Raw genomic sequence first — 21,363 nt, 5'->3', positions numbered from 1 at the left:
ACAATATGTGAATACATGAATAAATGTGATCAAAATACTTAGGATTAAATGTAGTTTACAGAATTCTGTACAATAAATGGCAAGCTTGTTTTAAGTACTGAGTCTAAAACTTCTGTCTTAGTAGCTAAAGACAATGATACAATCAATAAACAAATGAAACCAGCCACCAACAAAGATTCAACTTTCTGATGAAATAGAATTTTAGGTAAAAATGTATATTATGATATGGAAAAATCATGTTCCCTTACACATTTTTAAAATCTATTTTTGAATATGCACTGCCATATTTAAAATATTCTAAATGAATTATCTTTATACCAAGATGATGCCCCTGCCCCCTCCCCCAAAGAAAAGAACCAATAAGGAAGCATCAAGGACTCGGGGACAAGGTAACATCTTCTTTTACCAATTATATAACTTGTAGAATTTCTTAGCAACATGAGAGATTTTCATTAAGGGAGGATGTTATTGATATTTATTATCAATTTGTTTCTAAGAATACCTGCTTATCACACAGTTTTGGAATATAATAAAAGCCAAATAGATGTTTGTGAGAGAGAAAAAAAGAGAGAGAGAAAGATAGACAGACAAAAAAAGTGAGATAGACAGAAATAATTTATTAAGTAAGAATTTACTATGCACTATGCAAACAAAGGGGCAGTTAGAGGCACAGAGTATACAAGACAGAAGCTGGAATCAGGAAAACATGATTTCAAAAGTCTCATTAGACACTTACTAGCTATGTGTCCCAGGGCAAGTTACTTAACCTCTCTTTTCCTCAGTTGCTAATTTGTAAAATGGGAACACAATGTGGAAGAAAATGACAAACCATTCAATAACTTAGCCAAGAATAACGCAAGGATGATGCATATTTGATAGGTAGACTGATGGAGTTTTATGAGGTCAAGTTTCTGGAAATAAAGGGAGGAAGGTCTATATGTCATGGCCAAGGATCAAGGAATAGAGTCCAATTTTCCACAGAGATAGACATTTCAGAAACTTTAGTTAGAGAGAGAGACTATAGGTAATGACATCGAAGCCTTGGTCCTGTGGAGATTAATATAAATGTTAACTTCAAAGAGCTAGGGTCAAAAGAGAGACTAATAGCATTCTTATCAAATAATATTAATATTAAAACAGCAATCTTCTCCAACGAGGCACTAAATAATTTGTAATGATAGCACCCAAATATTCAATTATGGTTTTCTCCAAAGACTAATTCAATTTCTTGGTCTGATCGAAACGATAGCCTCAATTATGTCAATGGTGATGCTTCTATTCTACAGCAAAAGAAAAGATGGCAGGCCATTGTATAGAAGAGAAAACATTTTCCAGAATAATCTTAACTTCACATGAAAGTCTAAACACATATTCTTGTGGTTACAATAGAATGGAGAAAATAGAGTTTTTACCTGTTTTATTTTTCTTATTCATTGTTATTAAGACATCTTTAAAAGTTTCTTCAGAGCTTCTTTCACATCCTTGTTCCTCAGGCTGTAGATCATGGGATTCAACATGGGGAAGACCACAGTGTAAAATAAGGAAACAATTTTATCCTGCTGCAGGGAATAGCTGGAACTGGGACGATAATAAATATAAAGAATGGACCCAAAGTACAATGTGACAGAAATTAAGTGGGAAGAACAAGTAGAGAAGGCTTTGAGTTGACCCTGAGTGGAGCGAATCCTCAAGATGGCAAGAATGATAAAAAGATAAGAGGCCAAGATGAACACGATGGGTGTAAGGACATTGGAAGCCAACACAAAATAAAGCAAAATTTGGTAATTGGCCTTCACATCACATGCCAGCTTTACCAGGGGTGGTAGATCACAAAAGAAGTCATTAATAACATTATCCCCACAGAAAGTCATGGTGAATGTTTTGTGTGTAAAGATGCCACAGATAACAAAAGCTCCAAGATATGAAGCTGCTACAAGACCCACACAGATCCCTCCAGTCATGACTTGAGCATAGAGTAGTGGTTTGGAGATGGCCATATAGCGATCATATGCCATGGCAGCCAACAAGTAGCATTCACTGTAAGCCAGCCCACCCGAGAAGAAGAATTGAGCCACACACCCAGCAAAGGAGATGCTCTTATCCTCAGACACACAATTCACCATGATTTTGGGAGTATAAACAGTGGAATACCAGAGATCCAAAAAAGACAGGTTCCCAATAAAGAAATACATGGGGGTGTGCAGTCGGGAGTCTGTCCAGATTAACACCATAAGAGTGATGTTTCCCACCACTGTTACAGAGTACACCATGAGAAAAAGGAAAAAAAGTACCAGCTGCATCACAGGATCCTGGGTGAAACCAACCAGGATGAATTCAGTCACAGTGTGGTTAAACTTCTCCATGACTTCACCTCATCTCATCTCTGTATGATTGAGCGAGTATACATTTCAAATGTATGATAATGGCTCATACCTTGGAAAGAGGAATAAGAAATTAAAACCAGCTAAATGGGCAACCCAGAGCATCAGTATGGAAATTAACCCATTGAAATCCTATTTTCCCAATTGAAAAAAAATAATTCAAACATGAAGTGGTTAATCAATCCTTCACTCATTTATGATTTATACATTTATTCATTCATTCAATAAGTTTTATTAAATTCCAACCATAGGTCAAAACATCCTGTTCTAATTTCTGTGGATTCAGAGAAAAAACATAAAATCATCCATCAACTCAAGGAATTTACACTTGAACATTTGCCTTTCCATTGGGTAGCTGAGATGTCTCTTGCAAAATCTCATGACCTAAAAATAAATCATATTGTCCAATCATCTAGTTAAGTAATGAACAAGCATTATTAAATATTTATTTGTGCCAAACTTTGGGCTATACAAAGACACAAATGCAACCAAACCTTCCTCAATTTCAAAAAACTTTAATTGTCAGAAGATAATCATCTTTCAAAATTCAACTTTTTCCTTAGACACATATTAGATGCATGACCCTGAGAAAGCCACTTCACCTTATTTTCATCAATTTCCTCATCTGTAAAATGAGCTGGAAAAACCACTCCAGTATCCCTACCATGAAAACCCCAAAATTGGTCACAAAGAATATGACACAACTGAAATGACTGCATGACATAAATGTTTGTAATATATACACATAATAAATATATATGCATATGTTTTTAATTCAATTTTGTTTTCAATTCTGAATTCTCTCCCTCCCTCTCTCCCACTTATTGTTAAAAATAAGAAAAGCAAAACCCATTATAAATATATAGATATACGTATAGCCATTCAAAACAATTTCCCCACCTTATTTGGGAATGGTCAGAGGAGGACCACCAGGGTGGGAGAGTCAGGAAAAACCTCAAATAAACATAGTGACTGAGTTGCACTTAAAATGAAACCAGGAATCCTTTTTTTTAGTTTTATTTAATTGGTCAGTTTAGAATATATTTCCTTGATTACAAGAATAATATTCTTTCCCTCCCCTGCCCTCAACTCTTCCCATAACTGAATCCCAGTTCCACTGGATTTTACATGTGGTCTTTCATCAAAAACATTTTTCATGTTGTTGTGAAACCAAGAATTCTTAAAGTCAGAGGTAGCGAAGGTGACAGTGTATTCCAGTGAAAGGACATGGAATATTAGTGATGGAGTGTCATGAGAGGAACAGCAGTAGGATCAGTGACTGAATGGTATAAGTGGCACTGGACTTGAGAATGGGGACTTGGTTCTTGCCCTTGTGGAGTTTATAGGATTAGGGAAGAATAAGAGCAGAAGCAGAGGGACTGAGCCTGCAGTCGGGGCTCTTATTCTTCCCTATGCTAGCAATAATGTCTCCAATGTTGAATTACTTTCCTTTCATTAATAAACAACTCAAATCCTCCATGATATCTCCCTAAATCTCCCTGTTTTGTAAAGCTCTTCCTCCTCAGATCTCACATCGTTCTTCCTTCATCATTCTGTGATGTAGTATACTATATTTATTTTGATAGACTACAAACTCCATGAGGGCAAAGTTCTTTTCTTATCTCCCAAGTCCTTTGCCTTGCTTCCAGTTGGATCATAATAAACCCCTTCCTTATCACATCTGTTATGTTTTGAAGATGACTTGTGGCTTGAAGATACAGTATGCCATAGTGAATAGATGGCTAAACTTAGCCTCTAGAAGAACTCAGCTAAAATCCAGCATCTGCCACATCTGGAACATGAAATGATACGAAAGACAACTCAACGTTTCAAGGATGCAGGTAACTGATCAAGGCTGAAAGTCAGAGAGGTCTTTCAATCTACATCACTGGACAGAGTCCCTCTCCTCCATGATACCTGCACTGATGAAATCACTGATCCTGACTCCCCTGAGGTGAATATGAATAAATACACATCAGGCTTTAGACTGGCTGACTGAGAGAGATCTGTTGTACTTGCTATTATCATTCCCCTCCAACTTGAATCTCTCATTTTCAACTACAAAAGATAGATAGTCATTTATAAGCCTAAAATGGAAGCCCAACAGCACTCTTTGCCTGAGCAGGCTAGGAATTAGGGGCCCAGATCCCATAGAATAAGAAGGAAGAAAGCTGAGAGTAATAAATATACCTTCAATAGGAATAGAGCAAATTGTTTATCAAATAATACCTTCAGGGAGTTTTGATGTCTTCTCTCTTAAAATGCAGCCTCTCATTTTTTCCTTTGTCTGACATGCTTATTGAATTCCTCTGAAGACCTCAACTGACTACCCTTTACTATATAAGGAGGGAACTCTTTCATAACCTCAGATGGCAGGCCTAACAATTCCTTCTCAGGAAAAAAAAAACAAGCATAAAGCCTGAAATGTTGAATTTCATTCATCCTATTACAGAATTTCTGCTTAGTGTAAATAATAAAGAATAACAAAATGTTCTAATAGTTAGTGAACTATTTTGATATCCCCTTTGAAGTACACAGTTTGAAAACAGTCACTTTGTCTCTTGCTGTGCTCTGAAATATGGAGGTCTGGGAAGATAAGGACTAAACTTGGATTGGTAGGACAAATCTCTCAAATTGACCTTCACCCTCTGAGATAGGCTGCTTAGTCTGGTGAAAAGAACTAAGAAATATGGGACAGGAAGGCTGAAGTATGTTCAAAGAAGCATGATTTTAGAACTGTAAGCAAGTTCCCATCAACATACTCATTTTGCAGATGGAGAAATTGAGGTACAGAGTAGTTAAGTGACTTGTCCAAGATCACACAGCTATGAAATGCCTAAAGTAAGATTTTAACCCACATTTTTTCTATCCATTATGTCATTTGTCCTGAAAATATCATGCTTTAATTCCTTTCTGGGTAACTGCTATAGAGTTTTGACTGAGTCTTTTATTTCTGTGAACCTCAATGCCTTTATGCAAAATGGCACCATTATTGCATAATTACATTCTACTGATGTCATTCTATATGCTATCTTGCAAAAAATTCCCTCATTTTATAACAAACTATATAAATATATACAAATGTATATGTATGCATATATATATATATTAAACCCTTACCTTCCATCTTGGAATCAATACAGTATATTGTTTTCAAGGCAGAAGAGTGCTAAGGACTAGACAATGGGGGGTTAAATGACTTGCTCAGGGTCACACAAGTGGGAAGTGTCTGAGGCCAGATTTGAACCCAGAATGTCCTGTCTCTAGGCCTGGCTCTCAATCCACTAGGCTACCCAGCTGCCCCCTAATAAACTATATTCTAAAGACTTTGTTTCTTGTAAATTTCAAATGTTAAGATCTATAATCTCAAACATTTTGTTCTGTTTTCTTGAAATTCTAACATTATAAATTGTAGGTTTTAAGACCCTTCCCAGTTGTGACATTCTATACTCAAAGTTCTATTCCCAATTAGACATCTCTGGAATAGCATCCCCTGTAGATTTAACTTTCTAAAGTCATTTTTCCTGTTTAGTCATGTTTTGACTATTTGTGACCCCAATTGCAGTTTTCTTTGCAAAGATACTGAAGTAGTATAGCATTTCTTTTTCCAGATCATTTTACAGATACAAAACAACTGAGGCAAATAGAGTTAAGTAACTTTCTCAGCATTTCATAGCTCATTAGTGTCAGAGGCCAGATTTGAACTCAGGAAAATTACTTCCTATTCTATTATTATGAACATTAATTATATCATAATGTATATTTCTAATCTCATCAAGGATCATAGGACTACTTGTTCCTGAATCAAATTGGCCAAAAAATCAGATATTTATTCTTTCTTTCTTTCCCACTTTATTCTCCAACCTCCCCCATTTTTTTTTTCTTCATGACTTGGTAACTAATTTTTCTCAGGATTATCAGTATAAATTGATGGCCATCACTTCCTGCTGCCAATTGCTGTTACCTTCTAATATCCATCTTTCTGCCTGCTAATTGTTGAGGATCCAGAAAGCCAAGTTTAACTTTGCCTGTAAAACTGATTAAAGATTTGTATCTGGAGGGCTTTTATTCCTAGCTTTTGAGCCAGATTTGCCCTTTATGGATCACTTCCATCCACTTGTGGGTTCATGATTATCTCCCAGTGATTCCAAAAATCTGATGTAGGAAAGGGAGAGAAAGGAGGAGGATATTGCTGTGTATTCCAACTGGTATTTCAAATAGTGGAAAGAGCTCTGGACTTGGAGACAAGGGACCAGACTTTAAATCTTTGCTGTGACTTACTATGGATGAATTGCCCAACACTCCTGCTCTTTCCAATCATCCCTTGCCTGTGAAATAATGGAGTTAAAGTCAGGAACTTTGAGGGTCCCTTTCAGCTTTATAGTTTCTAAGCCAGATCTCCAAAGGAATGTCTCTAGCGGTTAGATTAGAGGCATTGAGGCAGATGGTAGTTGGACTTGGGTAAAACTTTGACCCTCATTTTATTCCTTATGAGCAGCCACCTGATTCACCTAATCAGACTCCTAGCAGCCCCTGGGAGAATGCAAACTCCCAAGTACTTCAAAGCAGCCCTGCATCATGCAACTTACCTGTACACTCAAGCGCTATCATCTTGGTTTAACCTGATTCTGCTCATCTTGGAACCTTTTCTATCTACTCTGGTTTCCTTGGGGTATCAGACACCATCAAATGATTTCTTTCTCATGACCTGAAAAGTTTCTCCCATAGCAATTAGTGCCTAAGAGGACATGGCTACTCCCGGGAATTATGGTCTCCAAAACTCATCAGTTTATGACTTCCTTTCTCTCACTGAGACCTGGAGAATTCAGGAGCATAAGAATAATATGATTCCTTTCTGCATTGGAGTCCCAAAGATTCTGGGATTCTGGGGTGTAGTATAGAGTAACTGGGTTCAAGTGGATCTGATACAGCTCCACATAGTTAATTCTATAAGAGCTAACAGGCTAAATAATTTTCCAGGAGAGAACAGGAAGAAAAAAAGAATTCTTGGGCTAAGATGAGATATGCTTGGCCAATCTCGGATGAACTAATTGTCCATTGTATTCATAAGCCAAGTCACACTAAAGATATAACCTTAAAGAATAATAATAGCTAACATTTATGTAGCATTTACTATGTCCCAGACACTTAACAAAGCACTTTATTATCTATCTTCTTTTATCTTCACAAGAATCCTGAGAGGTAGGTGTTATTATAATTATTGTTTGTTTTTAAATTTTACAAAAGAGGTCATTAAGAAAAATGGATTAAATGACTTGCCTAAGGTCACTTAGCAGGTAAGTGTCTGAGTCTAGATTTGACCTCAGGACTTTCTTTTTTTTTATATTTCTAACAAAGACTTTTATAAAATTTATTTAATTAAATAATTTAGAATATGTTTCTATGGTTACATGATTCATGTCCTTTCCCTCCCCTCATTACAACCTACCCTGCCATAGCCAATGAACAATTCCTCTGGGTTTTACATGATTGATCATTGATCAAGATCTTTTTCCACCTTATTGATATTTGGATTAGGGTGATCACTTAGAGTCTACATTCCCAATCATATCTCCATTGGAACATGTAATCAAGAAGTTGTTTTTATTCTGTGTTTCTACTCCCACAGTTCTTCCTCTGGATGTAGATAGCATCTTTCTCATAAATCTCTCTTAAATTGTTCTGGATCACTGCATTGCTAATAGTAGAGAAGTCCATTATATTTGATTGTGCCACAGTGTATCAGTCTCTGTGTACAATGTTCTCCTGGTTATTCTCTTTTCACTCTGCATCAATATCTGGAAATCTTTACAGTTCACATGGAATCCCTCCAGTTCATTATTTCTTTGAGCAGAAAAAATATTCCATCACCAACAGATACCACAATTTGTTCAGCTATTCCCCAATCAATGAGGGCATACCCTCATTTTCCAATTTTTTTCCACCAAAAAGAGTGCAGCTATGAATATTTTGGTATGGGTCTTTTTCCTTATTATCATCAGAACTTTCTAACTGAAGGCCCACAGCTCTACTCACTGTGCCATCTAATTGGACACCCATTTAGAGATCATAATAACACACATTTCCAGTCTGTACTAAAGAGATCAAATAATATGCATTATGTGCCCTTCAAAGTGCCAGGTACATAACAGATGATTTAAAACAAATGTTTCCAGGGGCACCTAAGTGGCTCAGTGGATTGAGAGCCAGGACTATAACTGGGAGGCTGTGGGTTCAAATGTGAACATAGACATTTCCTAGTTGTGTGACCCTGGGAAAATCATTTAAACCCAATTGCCTAATTCTTACTGCACTTCTGCTTTGGAACCAATACTTAATAATGATTTCAAGTTGTAAAGTACAGGAATTTTTTTCAAAATAAGTGTTCCCTCCCTATCTTCTGAAAAAAAATACAATAATATTATGTATGTCACATAATTGTTTTGAGAATGAAATAAAATACATTTCCAACCTAAAGTGCTATAGAAATGCCAGCTTAATATTACCAGCTTAGAAATTTGGCATCCTTGACAAAATGGCAGACATTGTTCCTGCTAAGTAACCAGATGTTGAACTAGATAGAGTGCTTGTTGTTTCTTCTCAAACAAGATATTTCATATTCCATCTCCTGATTCCATCTCTCTGCCCAGGCTGATGCCCTGCCTAGAAAGCTCCCCCTATTTACTTCTGCCTCTAGTTCTGGTCAAGGCACTGCTCATGTGTCACCTTCTATATAGGATGCCTTCCTAAACTTCTTCATTACTACTCTCTGTAATTATATATATATATATATATATATATATATATATATATATAATTTATTGTACATGACACATATCCCCCTATGGGAAATGTAATGTTCTTGAAGTCAGAGATAGTTTTTTTTTTACTCTATTTTCCCTTTGTTTCCCCAGTTTTGGGCAAACATACCTGAAGCATAAGTAAGAGATTATTGAGTTGTGTATTGATTAGAATGTGTACCCCAAACTAAATTTCCCACAATCCCCTTTCATTAATTTGGAGTTCAGTTTCAGCTTCTTCTAGGATGGTGCTCTGCCCAGGAAGCTCTCTGTGACTTGGACCTACATGGAGGAAGGGAGCGGCTTTTCTTTCCCTGGGGTTGCTTTTCCTTTGCTCTAAGTTCATTTTAATAAACTGTATGAAAATAATATTTGAAGTATCAAATATTGAGTTTAATCTTGACATCTGGCTGAACACAAAGGGACACAAATTCTGACTGTGCTCTTGCTTAAACCACTGCTAGCTGCTCGCGGTCTCCCTGCCCTCTGCTCCTGCCAGTGGCCAAACCCCTGGACAAGAAGCCATGCTGCTGGCAGCCTCAGTACCCCATGCCCAACCCCACGCTGCTATTGCCTCAGTCACTACCTCCTGCGACTGCTAGACCCTGTCCTTCTTAGTTTCTCCAGCAGCAGCCACACCCTGTGCTTCTGCCTCCTTCCCAGAGCACACTGTCGCCTCCACTCTCTATCAGCTTCAATGCCCAGCCCAGGGTGCTGCTACCTCTTCTGCATATCCCTGCTGGTGTAACAGCTGGTGAGTATAACCTCCTTACCCAGGTCCAGCCAGCTCTAAAGGTAAGCCCCTTTCCCTGACCGACAGCTGGTTGCCTCTTAGGCTTGACCAGGCTCTTTTCTTGGGCTGGAATGGTCCTAGAACTCTTTCACCCATCCCAACCTACCCCCAACCCCCCACATGCCATGTTTTTCTTCTTTCCTCTGAACCACTTTTACTTTTTTGGGGAAAAAAAAAACAATCTCAATCTCTGCTCATTTTTGTTGTAATATCCTCCATTTTTGTTTTCTGGCAGTCCCTAAGTACACCCTTTCCCCCAAAACTCACCCCCTAGTCACACCCCAACCCCTCCCAATTGTAGTACTGCCTCTTGACCAATAGAGGTCAATATTGAGCACTGATTTCTTTCCTAATTTTTTTCTTACTCTTTTCTTCTTCCTTTTTTTATCTCCTTTCTTTTTTATTTCTTCTTCTGCTTAGCTACAGTTTTTGTTTGCTGACACTTAAAGGAAGCAATAGAGAAATAAATATTTTCACTTTTATTAACAAATAAAAATCCAATAAAATAATTAAAATAAATAAAATATGCTAAATACCCTTACCTTACTCTAGCCCGACCACTTATTATAATAATAATTTAAAATAAATAAATAATATACATTATTTTTATCAAAATGCTAAGCCACATAAATTTTACTTTGCATGAAAGCCTTCCGCTTTTTGCCCAATTAGAGACATTTAATAATCTGAATTACATCCTTCTCCTTCTAATCCTAGGAAATTTTATTTTTCTGATCCTCGATTTTAAGACAAAATATGCTACTATATGAGAGATTAAAACAGAAATGCAGGCCAACAGGCAAATTCAATATGAAAATTTCAAACACTACTTATATGATGTAATGAACAATACTGATCCCATCTAAAAAAATATTAATTTTATGAGCCTGTTCATGAAACACGAATAGAGGAAAATGCTATTGTTCCCAAAATTGAGATGAGACACAACTCTCATATATGTCATGTACAAACCCTTCTCTCTTGTATTTTGCAACATCTCTCTCATGATATGCAACTCCTGAATGATTTTACCTCTCCTGATCGTTCTTCTAATGCCCTATGCTCTCCTTTCCCTATTTCCACCCTACAACCAGTTCCAGACCTAAAGAAATCTCGTCCTCCTACTGTACCTGTTCCTACCCATGTTATCTCAGTAACCCCATAGTCACCTTCTAAGGAACCACAGCCAAAGAATGATTCCCATAAAGGTTTTTCCCCCTTAAGGGAAGTGCCCAAAATAGGATGCAAATGGGATGTGGTAATCTTAAGACACCATATACTTTTCACTCTTCAACAAATTAGAGAACTAATTGGAAAATGAGGGGATGCCCTTTAATTGGGGAATGGATAAACAAATTGTGGTATATATTGGTGATGGAATACTATTACACTCAAAGGAATAATGAAGTAGACAAATTCCATATGAACTTGAATAATCTCCAGGAATTGATACAGATTGAAAGGACTAGAAACAAGAGAACAATGTACACAGAGACTGATACTCTGTGGTACAATTGAATGTAATGGACTTCTCCATTAGTGGCAATGCTGTGATCCAGAAAAACTTGGAGGGATTTATGAGAAAGAAAACTATCCACATTGAGAGGAAAAACTGTGGGATTAGAAACACAAAAGAAAAACAAGTCCTTGATTACATGGGTTGATAGGGATATTATTAGGGATATAAACTCTAAATGACCACCCTAGTGCAAACACAATCATGAAAATAGGTTTTGATCAAAGGCACATATAAAACCCAGTGGAATTGTGCATTGGCTATGGGAAGGCATGGGGGAGGGGAGGGAGAAATATAATTTTTGTAAACAAGGGGAAATATTGTGAATTTACTAACTAAAAAAAATATTTAAAAAGAAATAAATTAGAGAACTAAAACATAATATTCCTCATTTTGAATTCCAAACTCTAGTGGTGATGAAGAAGATGACTGATATTTTTTATCAATATGACCCATCCTATATGGATGTTGAGAATTTGCTCAATGCTTTTCTAATGGAATGTGAGAAAAATAAGATCATCTCTCATGTTAAGAAGGTCTGGGGATATGGTGGAGCAAACTGGTCAGCTCTGAATCCTGAATGGGATCATAACAGTCCCAAGGACCAGTTGCAATTAAATTTTAGGGAGGCCATTATAACAGCTATCCAAGAATGTTCCAAAGATACGGAAGCAGGGTCATAATTTGAAAACCTTACAAAATCCAATAGTGAGACACCCTCACAATTCATGGATAACTTCATTGAGCCTGGGGGTTGGTACCTATATCTTGATATTTATAAAGACAATGACATTTAGAAAATAAAGAAACATTTTATCAACAACTCTTACATGGTCATTCACAATGATTTTACGATGAATTGCCCATGGCGGGCTCAGATGGACCTTGAAGAGTTCAGGAAAACTGCTGCTTATGTGTTTAAAAGCCCAAAAGAAAAACAGGAAAGGGCTGATCATTTCATAGAAACCTTAAAAAAAGATATCAAACATTTAAAGGATAGGTTTGATGAATAAGAAAAAGAGTATATTTCTCAACCAATGTCACTAGACCTCTCCAAGAAGCTAACTATTGGTCACTTATATTCCACTTCTGTCAGAAGGGCCACATAATGATGAACTGTGAGAATTTTTTTTCCATGGCAATGAGGAACTATACCCACTGGAGAAATTCTGATAGGAACAATTACAGGAATAATCATTATAATGATGGTTTCAGAAATTGTAACTTTAGGATTGATAATAATAATTCCAGGTACATTAATCAGGCACCTGAAAACTATTACCAAATGACCCCACAGCAGTATATTTTTAGTGGAGCTTGTCCCTTAATTCTCCAGGGTGCTACTGCCTCTCAGAGAAGAAGCCAAGTACCTACCCAAAGATTATGAAAGTGTATAGGAGCAGGTGGGGTTGAGGCACAGGAATCAGAGTGTATAATCTTTGATTTTCCAGAATCCGAGGTCTTACTGCCCATTGTCTCTATACAGTGCCCACTGATACTGATAACCTCCATGTAACATTAATGGTTGGTAACAACTATTATGATTGTCTAGGTTGAGGCATTTATATTAAGACATAGGTCACAGGCATTTACTGACCAAAGGATTACTAGGTGTGAAATAACCCTATTGAATAATAAATATATCACACTAAAATGCTGTGGATTCTTAATCCTGCAGCCTTGCTCCCTCATTTCCCAACTTCCGGAGAACCTTCACACGATTGTTTGCCTTTAGTTTCCATTGCTGATAAACCTTGAAATGCTTTACTAGACACCCTTTTGGATAATTTGAATTTAATATAATTTACACATTTCTTTATTTGTGAGGGATGGTATGCACTATACAGGAGCTGTGGTGGTTACCGAATTTGATACTTAATGGTTAGCTTCCTTACCCTCAAATGTAAGCTCACAGGGTTCAGAATTTAGAGCTTTGAAACATGCCTGTATCATTGCAAAAGATAAAAGAGTCAAAATCTACAGACTCTCATTATGCCTTTGGCATATGACTTACCATTGTTGTGCTATGGCTTCAGATGGGATTCTTAATATTAGCTGGAAAATATATTGCCAATGCAAACCTTATTACTGACCTTCTTTCTGCCATCTAGCTCCCTGAAGGCATAGCTGTCATTCACTGCTCTGCACAAACAGATGGCACGGAATCTGGATCCAAGGGAAATGACCAAGCAGATATGGAAGCAAAACTATCAGCCTTAGAAAGCCCTGAATTAATTATGCCACTCACAATTATTGATGACTTTGATCTATCCCTTTCTTATAATGACAAGGAAGTGGAAAATGGAATCAGAAATTTAAAGCAAAACAGATAAATGGAGTATGGGTATCGTTAGATGGGAAATCCTGGTTCCTGGAGCTTTTAATAACCATATTTGTCACTCCATTCATAAACATGGTCATTCTGGCAACCAGAGTATAGTAGACTGTATTGAAAGAGTATGGATAACACATGGAATAAGTATAATTGCCCCCAAAGTATTACAGCTTGTCCTTTCTGCCAGGCTATTAACCAATATGCCTTTCAAGGAAAAGACTTTGGACATCTTCTTGCTTAAACACCATTTGAGCACCTACCAATTGACTTTATCTCTATGCCAAAAGCTGGTCATAATCAATCAAATGGCCAGGTAGCCTGAAGCTTTTCCTACTGCTAATGCCACAGTGGCTTTTTTGCCAAAGTCCTTTTGAAAGAAATTATAACTTCTTTTGGCCTGCCAGCATGTATTGATTTGGATAAAGGAACCCATTTTACTGATTCTTTCTTATTTCAAGTTTTTTCATGTTGGGGATTACTCCTAAATTCCATATACCATATCATCCCTAGAGTTCCGACCATGTTGCATGAATGAATAAAGAACTTAAGACCATGATTGTCAAATTGTGCACAGAGACTCATTTAAAATGACCCAAGATTCTACCTCTGGCCCTATTTTATCTCAGACACAGACACAGAGGTTATTTACATATCTCATCATTTGAGATGCTATTTGGATATCCACCTCTTTAGGCACAATCATTTACCCCTGCCTATATCTCACTGTTAAGAGGGGATACAACCATTTCTACTTGTATCAGACAATTACAAACAAAATTGTGAGAACTCCACAACTCTGGAGCTGCTGTTCAAGCAGGACCCATAGAGATTTCTCCCTTCAAAATTTAAACCATGGTGAGAATATGTACATAAAGAATTTCAAATGTTCTGGGTCAACTGAACCTGCTTATGATGGACCTTTCCAGATCGTACTAACTACATCAACAGCCATAAAAATTGGAGAGAGGGACTCATGGATTCATTGTAGCCATGTAAAATGTATACTTTCTGTAGATGATAAATAATTGCTTACACTGATTGTATTGAACTATTTATTATGATTACACTCATTTATTGCTGGATTTGTACAATTTTCTGCACTTTATTTGGTTGATCCTTGTACTTGCACAAATTGTCTTGAAGGGCAATACATATACTATCTCAAAGAAGAAAATCTATTTTAGTAATCTATATTGATCTGATCTGCCTTTTGTAACATTTTCTCCCTTCTCTTTTTTTTTTTTTGGTACTTTCTTGTATGTATTATTCCTTTATCTACCTCATTTGCACTCACATTGTTTTATCTACCATATTTCCAGTCACATTGTGGATCATGGTAAGTCAAAGAGGAAATGAACCTTATTTTTTGAAAACTAGCCTCTGTATTTTACCTCTGCAATTGCAGTATGTACACAATTTTAATATTTTGTTTTCTTCCTATATGTGTCATACAGTATTTGATTTTTTTCTTTTCTCATTTTTAATCATTTAAACACATGTCACTAGTTTTGAAAATATTTAACTATTTTTACTTTTTGCAATAGAATATCTAATATGTCCATTTACCTAGGATATAAAATGTACCCAAAAAGGATCTGACCTATGTCAACCTGCCAGTAATTATTTAAATATTTTGAGCTTTTTTTGATGACTATGTCTAATTGAAGGAGAAATGGACCACAAAGGAGCGCAGAACATAACTTGAAAAGTGCCAAACAAGCCCCCAAAAGGTAAAAGCAACCAAGCCAATCCTACAGGGATTGATGACATTATACACAAAAAGCAAAAGGACTAGATCATATGTGAGATCATAGGAAAGGAGATCAGTGAGGAAGAAAGAAGGAAACCATCTAGTTTTGTCCATTGTAGATCTCAAAATTATAGATCTTTCATCATCCTAAGATGACTTATTTAGGGGAATAATGTGCAAATAGATGACAAACTTAACGTGAAGTAGAATGGACCATTTCCCTCCCCTGCCCTCAGCAGCATCAGAGACAGGACAATGAGAATGAAAGAGCACATATCGCTGTCAATGACCATTCCTTCTGATATGCTTCCACTTGCCCTGATAGCATGAGTGTAGATTAGGAGGAACAAAGTTAGTCAAGAAAAGAGACAAGGGGACATTATGCTATATCAGATGAGTCAACTCTTCTATCCTGCTACAATATGTGAATACATGAATTAATTTGATCAAATCCTGAATTTTAAATGTAGTTTATGGAATTCGGTACAATAAATGGCAAGCTGGTTTTAAGGACTGAGTCTAAAACTTCCATCTTAGTAGCCAAAGACAATGATACAATCGATAAACAAATAAAAGCAGCCACCAGCAATGATTCAACATTCTGCTGAAACAGAATTTTAGGTAAAAATGTATATTATGATGTGGAAAAATCATGCCCCCTTACACATTTTTAAAATATATTTTTGAATATGCACTGCCATATTTAAAATATTATAAATGAATTATCTTTATACCAAGATGATGTCCCTGCCCCCCCCAAAGAAAGGAAAAAATAAGGAAGCATCAAGGACTCAGGGACAAGGTAACATCTTCTTTTACCAGTTATATAACTTGAAGAATCTCTTAGCAACATGAGAGATTTTCATTAAGGGAGGATGTTATTGGTATTTATTATCAATTTGTTTCTAAGAATACCTACGTATCACATAGTTTGGGAATATAATAAAAGCCAAATAGATGAGTGTGAGAGAGAAAAAAAGAGAGAGACAAAGATAGACAGACAGACAGACAGATAAAAAAGTGAGATAGAGACAGCAATAATTTATTAAGTAGGATTTTATTGTGCACTATGCAAACAAAAGGGCAGTTAGAGGCACAGAGTACGCAAGACAGAAGCTGGAATCAGGAAAACCTGAGTTCAAAAGTGTCATTAGACACTTACTAGCTATGTGTCCCAGGGCAAGTTATTTAACCTCTCTTTTCCTCAGTTGCTAATTTGTAAAATGGGAACACAATGTGGAAGAAAATGACAAAGCATTCCAATCACATAGCCAAGAAAAATGTAAGGGCAATGTATATTTAATAGGTAGACAGAGGGAGTTTTATGAGGTCAAGTTTCTGGCAATATAGGGGGCAAAGTCTATATGCCATGGCTAAGGATCCAGGAATAGAATCCAATTTTCCACAGAGATAGACATTTCAGAAACTTTAGTCAGAAAAAAACTATTGGTAATGACATCGAAGCCTTGGTCCTGTGAAGATAAATATAAAAAGTTAACTTCTAAGAGCTAGGGTCAAAAGAGACACTAATATCATTCTTATCAAATAATATTAATATTAAAACAGCAATCTTCTCCAAGGAGGCACTAAATAATTTGTAATGATAGCACCCAAATATTCAATTATGGTTTTCTCCAAAGATCATTTCAATTTCATGGTCTGATCGAAACGATAGCCTCAATTATGTCAATGGTGATGCTTCCATTCTACAGCAAAAGAAAAGATGGCAGGCCGTTGTATATAAGAGAAAACATTTTCCACAATAATCTTAACTTCACATGAAAGTCTAAACACATATTCTTGTGGTTACAATAGAATGGAGAAAATAGAGTTTTTACCTGTTTTATTTTTCTTCTTTATTGTTATCAAGACATCTTTAAAAGTTTCTTCAGAGCTTCTTTCACATCCTTGTTCCTCAGGCTGTAGATCAAGGGATTCAACATGGGGAAGACCACAGTGTAAAATAAGGAAACAATTTTATCCTGCTGCAGGGAATAGCTGGAACTAGGATGATAATAAATATAAAGAATGGACCCAAAGTTCAATGTGACAGAAATTAAGTGGGAAGAACAAGTAGAGAAGGCTTTGAGCTGACCCTGAGTGGAGCGAATCCTCAAGATGGCAAGAATGATGAAAAGATAAAAGGCCAAGATGAACACGATGGGTGTAAGGACATTGGAAGCCAACACAAAATAAAGCAAAATGTGGTAATTGGCCTGCACATCACATGCCAGCTTTACCAGGGGTGGTAGATCACAAAAGAAGTCATTAATAACATTATCCCCACAGAAAGTCATGGTGAATGTTTTGTGTGTAAAGATGCCACAGATAACAAAAGCTCCAAGATATGAAGCTGCTACAAGACCCACACAGATCCCTCCAGTCATGACTTGAGCATAGAGTAGTGGTTTGGAGATGGCCATATAGCGGTCATATGCCATGGCAGCCAACAAGTAGCATTCACTGTAAGCCAGCCCACCTGAGAATAAAAATTGAGCCACACACCCAGCAAAGGAGATGCTCTTGTCCTCAGACACACAATTCACCATGATTTTGGGAGTATAAACAGTGGAATACCAGAGATCCAAAAAAGACAGGTTCCCAATAAAGAAATACATGGGGGTGTGCAGTCGGGAGTCTGTCCAGATTAGCACTATCAGAGTGATGTTTCCCACCACTGTTACAGAGTACACCATGAGAAAAAGGAAAAAGAGTACCAGCTGCATCACAGGATCCTGGGTGAAACCAACCAGGATGAATTCAGTCACAGTGTGGTTAAACTTCTCCATGACTTCACCTCATCTCATCTCTGTATGATTGGGTGAGTATACATTTCAAATGTATGATAATGGCTCATACCTTGGAAAGAGGAATAAGAAATTAAAACCAGCTAAATGGGCAACCCAGAGCATCAGTATGGAAATTAACCCATTGAAATCCTATTTCCCCAATTGAAAAAAAAATCAATTACATGGTTGATAGTAGAGAAGTCCATTACTTTCGGCTGTACCACAGTTTATCAGTCTCTGTGTACACTGTTTTCCTGGTTCTTCTCCTCTCACTCTGCATCATTTCCTGGAGGTTGTTCCCGTCCCCATGGAATCTTTACACTTTATTATTACATTTAGCACAATAGTATTCCATCACCAACAGATACCACAATTTGTTCAGCAATTCCCACATTGAAGGGCATCCCCTCATTTTCCAATTATTTTTTGCCACCACAAAGTGCAGCTATGAATATTTTTGTATACATCTTTTTCCTTATTATCCTCAGAACTTTTTAACTGCAGGTCCACAGCTCTATCCACTGTGCCATCTAGTTGGCCACTCAATTAGGGATCATAATAACACCCATATTCCCAGAGATCAGATAATATGCATAAAGTTCCCTTCAAATTGCCAGGTACATAGTACAAGGTAATGTTCCCTGGGCAACCTCAGTGTCTCAGTGGACTGGGAGCCAGGCCTATAGATGGGAGGTCCTGGGTTCAAATATCACCTTAGACACTTCCTAGTTGTCTGACCGTGGGCAAGTCATATAACCCCAATTGCCTAATTCTTATTGCATTTCTGCTTCGGAACCAATACTTTATAATGATTTCTAGTAGGATAGTAAAGGACTTTTTTCAAAAGAAGTGTTCCCTCCCTATGTTCTGAAAAATCAAAACAATAATATTATGTATATCACATGATTGTTTTGAGAATCAAATGGAATGCATTTCCAACCTAAGGTGCTATAGAAATGCCAGCTTAATATTACCAGCTTAGAAATTTGGCATTCTTGACAAAATGGCAGACACTCTTCTTTCTAAGTAAGTAGATGTTGAGCTAGATAGAGTGCTTGTTGTTTCTTCACAAACATAATATTTCATATTCCGTCTCCAGCTTCCATCTTTCTGCCCAGGCTGATGCCATGCCTAGAAAGCACCCCCTCTTTACTTCTGCCTCCAGTTCTGGTCTAGGAACTGCTCAGGTGTCACCTTCTACACAGGATGGCTTCCTAAACCCCTAATTAATATTCTCTGTAATTATAAATATATATTATATATATTTAATTTTTGTACGTGATGTATCCCCATCACCACCACCACCACCCCTGCAGGGGGAATGTAAACTCCTTGAAGGCAAAGACATCTTTTTTTGTACTCTAGTTTCTCTTTGCATCTCCAGCCCTTCACTAAATACCTGAAGCATAATAAAGAGATTATTGAGTTGCACAACATTTCATTGATCTGAATTGACTCAAATTCAGTTCAATATAATTTAATTCAATGGATGATCGTGATTGAAAAACATCATCATCTGCAGCCAACTTTTTAAGGTGACTCTCCTCACCCTTAGCCTGGCTATTAGATAAACATAATCTATTATTAAACCTACATGAAAGGGTCATTAAAACTTTGGATAGTTTTTGAGAGATTCGGGTCCGCTGTCATAGCCTTTGATAATGCAAAAACTTGGGGGCAGCTGGGCAACCCAGTGGATTGAGAGTCAGACCCAGAAAGTGGAAGTCCTGGATTCAAATCTCGCCTCAGACACTTCTTAGCTATGTGACTTTGGGTAAGTGACTTAATTCCCATTGCCTCATTTAAAAGATACAGAGACAGAAACAGACAGAGAGGGAGAAAGACATAAAGAAACAGAAACAGAGATACATACAGAAAGCAGATACAAAGAGAATGCGGGGACAAATCTTTACCACAATGAGGCAGTGTAGCACAACATTAGTGGAGGAATATGAATGTTATAAATATAAACATTTATAGAGAGATAAGCACATATATTTATAATTAAATCAACCCCATCATATTCAAAACAATAATATAGTCTGAGGGAATTTCAGAGATTTTGAATTTTGAAAATGTTGCTTATGAAGTTTAACACATGACCAGAGGAATGAATGAATCTAGTCAAATTCTTGAATAATATTTGTGCCTTATGAGATTCCCTAAAAAGAGAAACATACATTTATTAAGGAACTGCCAAGTACAGAACACTGCAGAGGGCAATTGATGGCAGGATTTTCATTTACATAAAAATATAACAAGTAATTCTGAGCTACTTGGTTTCCTATTGAAAAACCAACTTAGATTCCTTTCAGAAAGTAAAGAAGACAATAAGACATTTTTAAAATATTTTTTTGCTGCTCTAGAGGAATTTGCTAGAGCATGGCTCTATCAGTAATGTTCCAGAAACTCTGCCAAACACTGTAGACAGAAAGAAAAACTTGAAAGAAAATGACTATAGGAGATTAAAGGGGGAAAAGTGAACCAAAAAGTGATTTTCATGAGGGCCAATAGGAAAGGAGATCAGTAAAGAAGAAAGAAGGAAGCCATTTAGTTCTGTCCATTTTAGATCTCAAAATTACAGTAGGTTTGGCCATCCTAGGAGGACATATTTAGGAAAAAATGTGCAAATAAATGACAACCTTAACCTGAAGTAGAATGGACCATTTCCCAAGTTGAAGGGCTTTTGGAATTGAGTTGAAGTCTTCCCACAATTATGGACTCTTACTATATCACCAAAGCAGTTGTTGAAGGCAAGTATAAGGTAGCAGAGAATAAGACAATTGGAGCCAGAAGGTCTACATCATGGTTTCAACTCTGATGCTCTGATGCTTATTAGCTGTGAAAATGAATGAAGTTATTTACCTTTCTGAGTTTCTTTGTGAAGACTTGACGATGGTGACTATCGTCTACCTTACAGGGTTGTTGTGAAGGAAATACTCTGTAGGCTGTGAAGTTCTATCTATATGGTAGAACTGAGATTTTCCTCCATGTGATAA

General features: G+C 36.8%; 2 protein-coding genes across 2 annotated transcripts; both read right to left on the bottom strand.

Moving 5' to 3' along the window:
• Nucleotides 1–1,298: 1,298 nt before the first annotated feature.
• Nucleotides 1,299–2,386, bottom strand: LOC100618174 (olfactory receptor 1013-like). The gene has a single exon (XM_056801751.1). It carries the CDS (start codon nt 2,361–2,363, stop codon nt 1,440–1,442), a length of 924 nt encoding a protein of 307 aa, XP_056657729.1. The 5' UTR covers nt 2,364–2,386; the 3' UTR covers nt 1,299–1,439.
• A 15,054-nt stretch (nt 2,387–17,440) lies between these two features.
• On the bottom strand, nt 17,441–18,379 carry LOC100618211 (olfactory receptor 1013-like). Its single transcript, XM_007497680.2, has one exon. The coding sequence runs from the start codon at nt 18,362–18,364 to the stop codon at nt 17,441–17,443; it is 924 nt and encodes a 307-aa protein (XP_007497742.2). The 5' UTR covers nt 18,365–18,379.
• Nucleotides 18,380–21,363: the final 2,984 nt, after the last annotated feature.

The sequence above is a fragment of the Monodelphis domestica genome, chromosome 6, assembly GCF_027887165.1.
Source record: "Monodelphis domestica isolate mMonDom1 chromosome 6, mMonDom1.pri, whole genome shotgun sequence".
Lineage (NCBI taxonomy): Eukaryota > Metazoa > Chordata > Mammalia > Didelphimorphia > Didelphidae > Monodelphis > Monodelphis domestica.
The sequence above is the reverse complement of the archived record's forward strand: the minus strand, read 5'-3'. Positions and strand labels throughout refer to the sequence as shown.

Bases quoted from the DNA above. Each gene is read 5' to 3' on its own strand.
- LOC100618174 (XM_056801751.1), bottom strand. From the start codon at position 2,363: ATGGAGAAGTTTAACCACACTGTGACTGAATTCATCCTGGTTGGTTTC.
- LOC100618211 (XM_007497680.2), bottom strand. From the start codon at position 18,364: ATGGAGAAGTTTAACCACACTGTGACTGAATTCATCCTGGTTGGTTTC.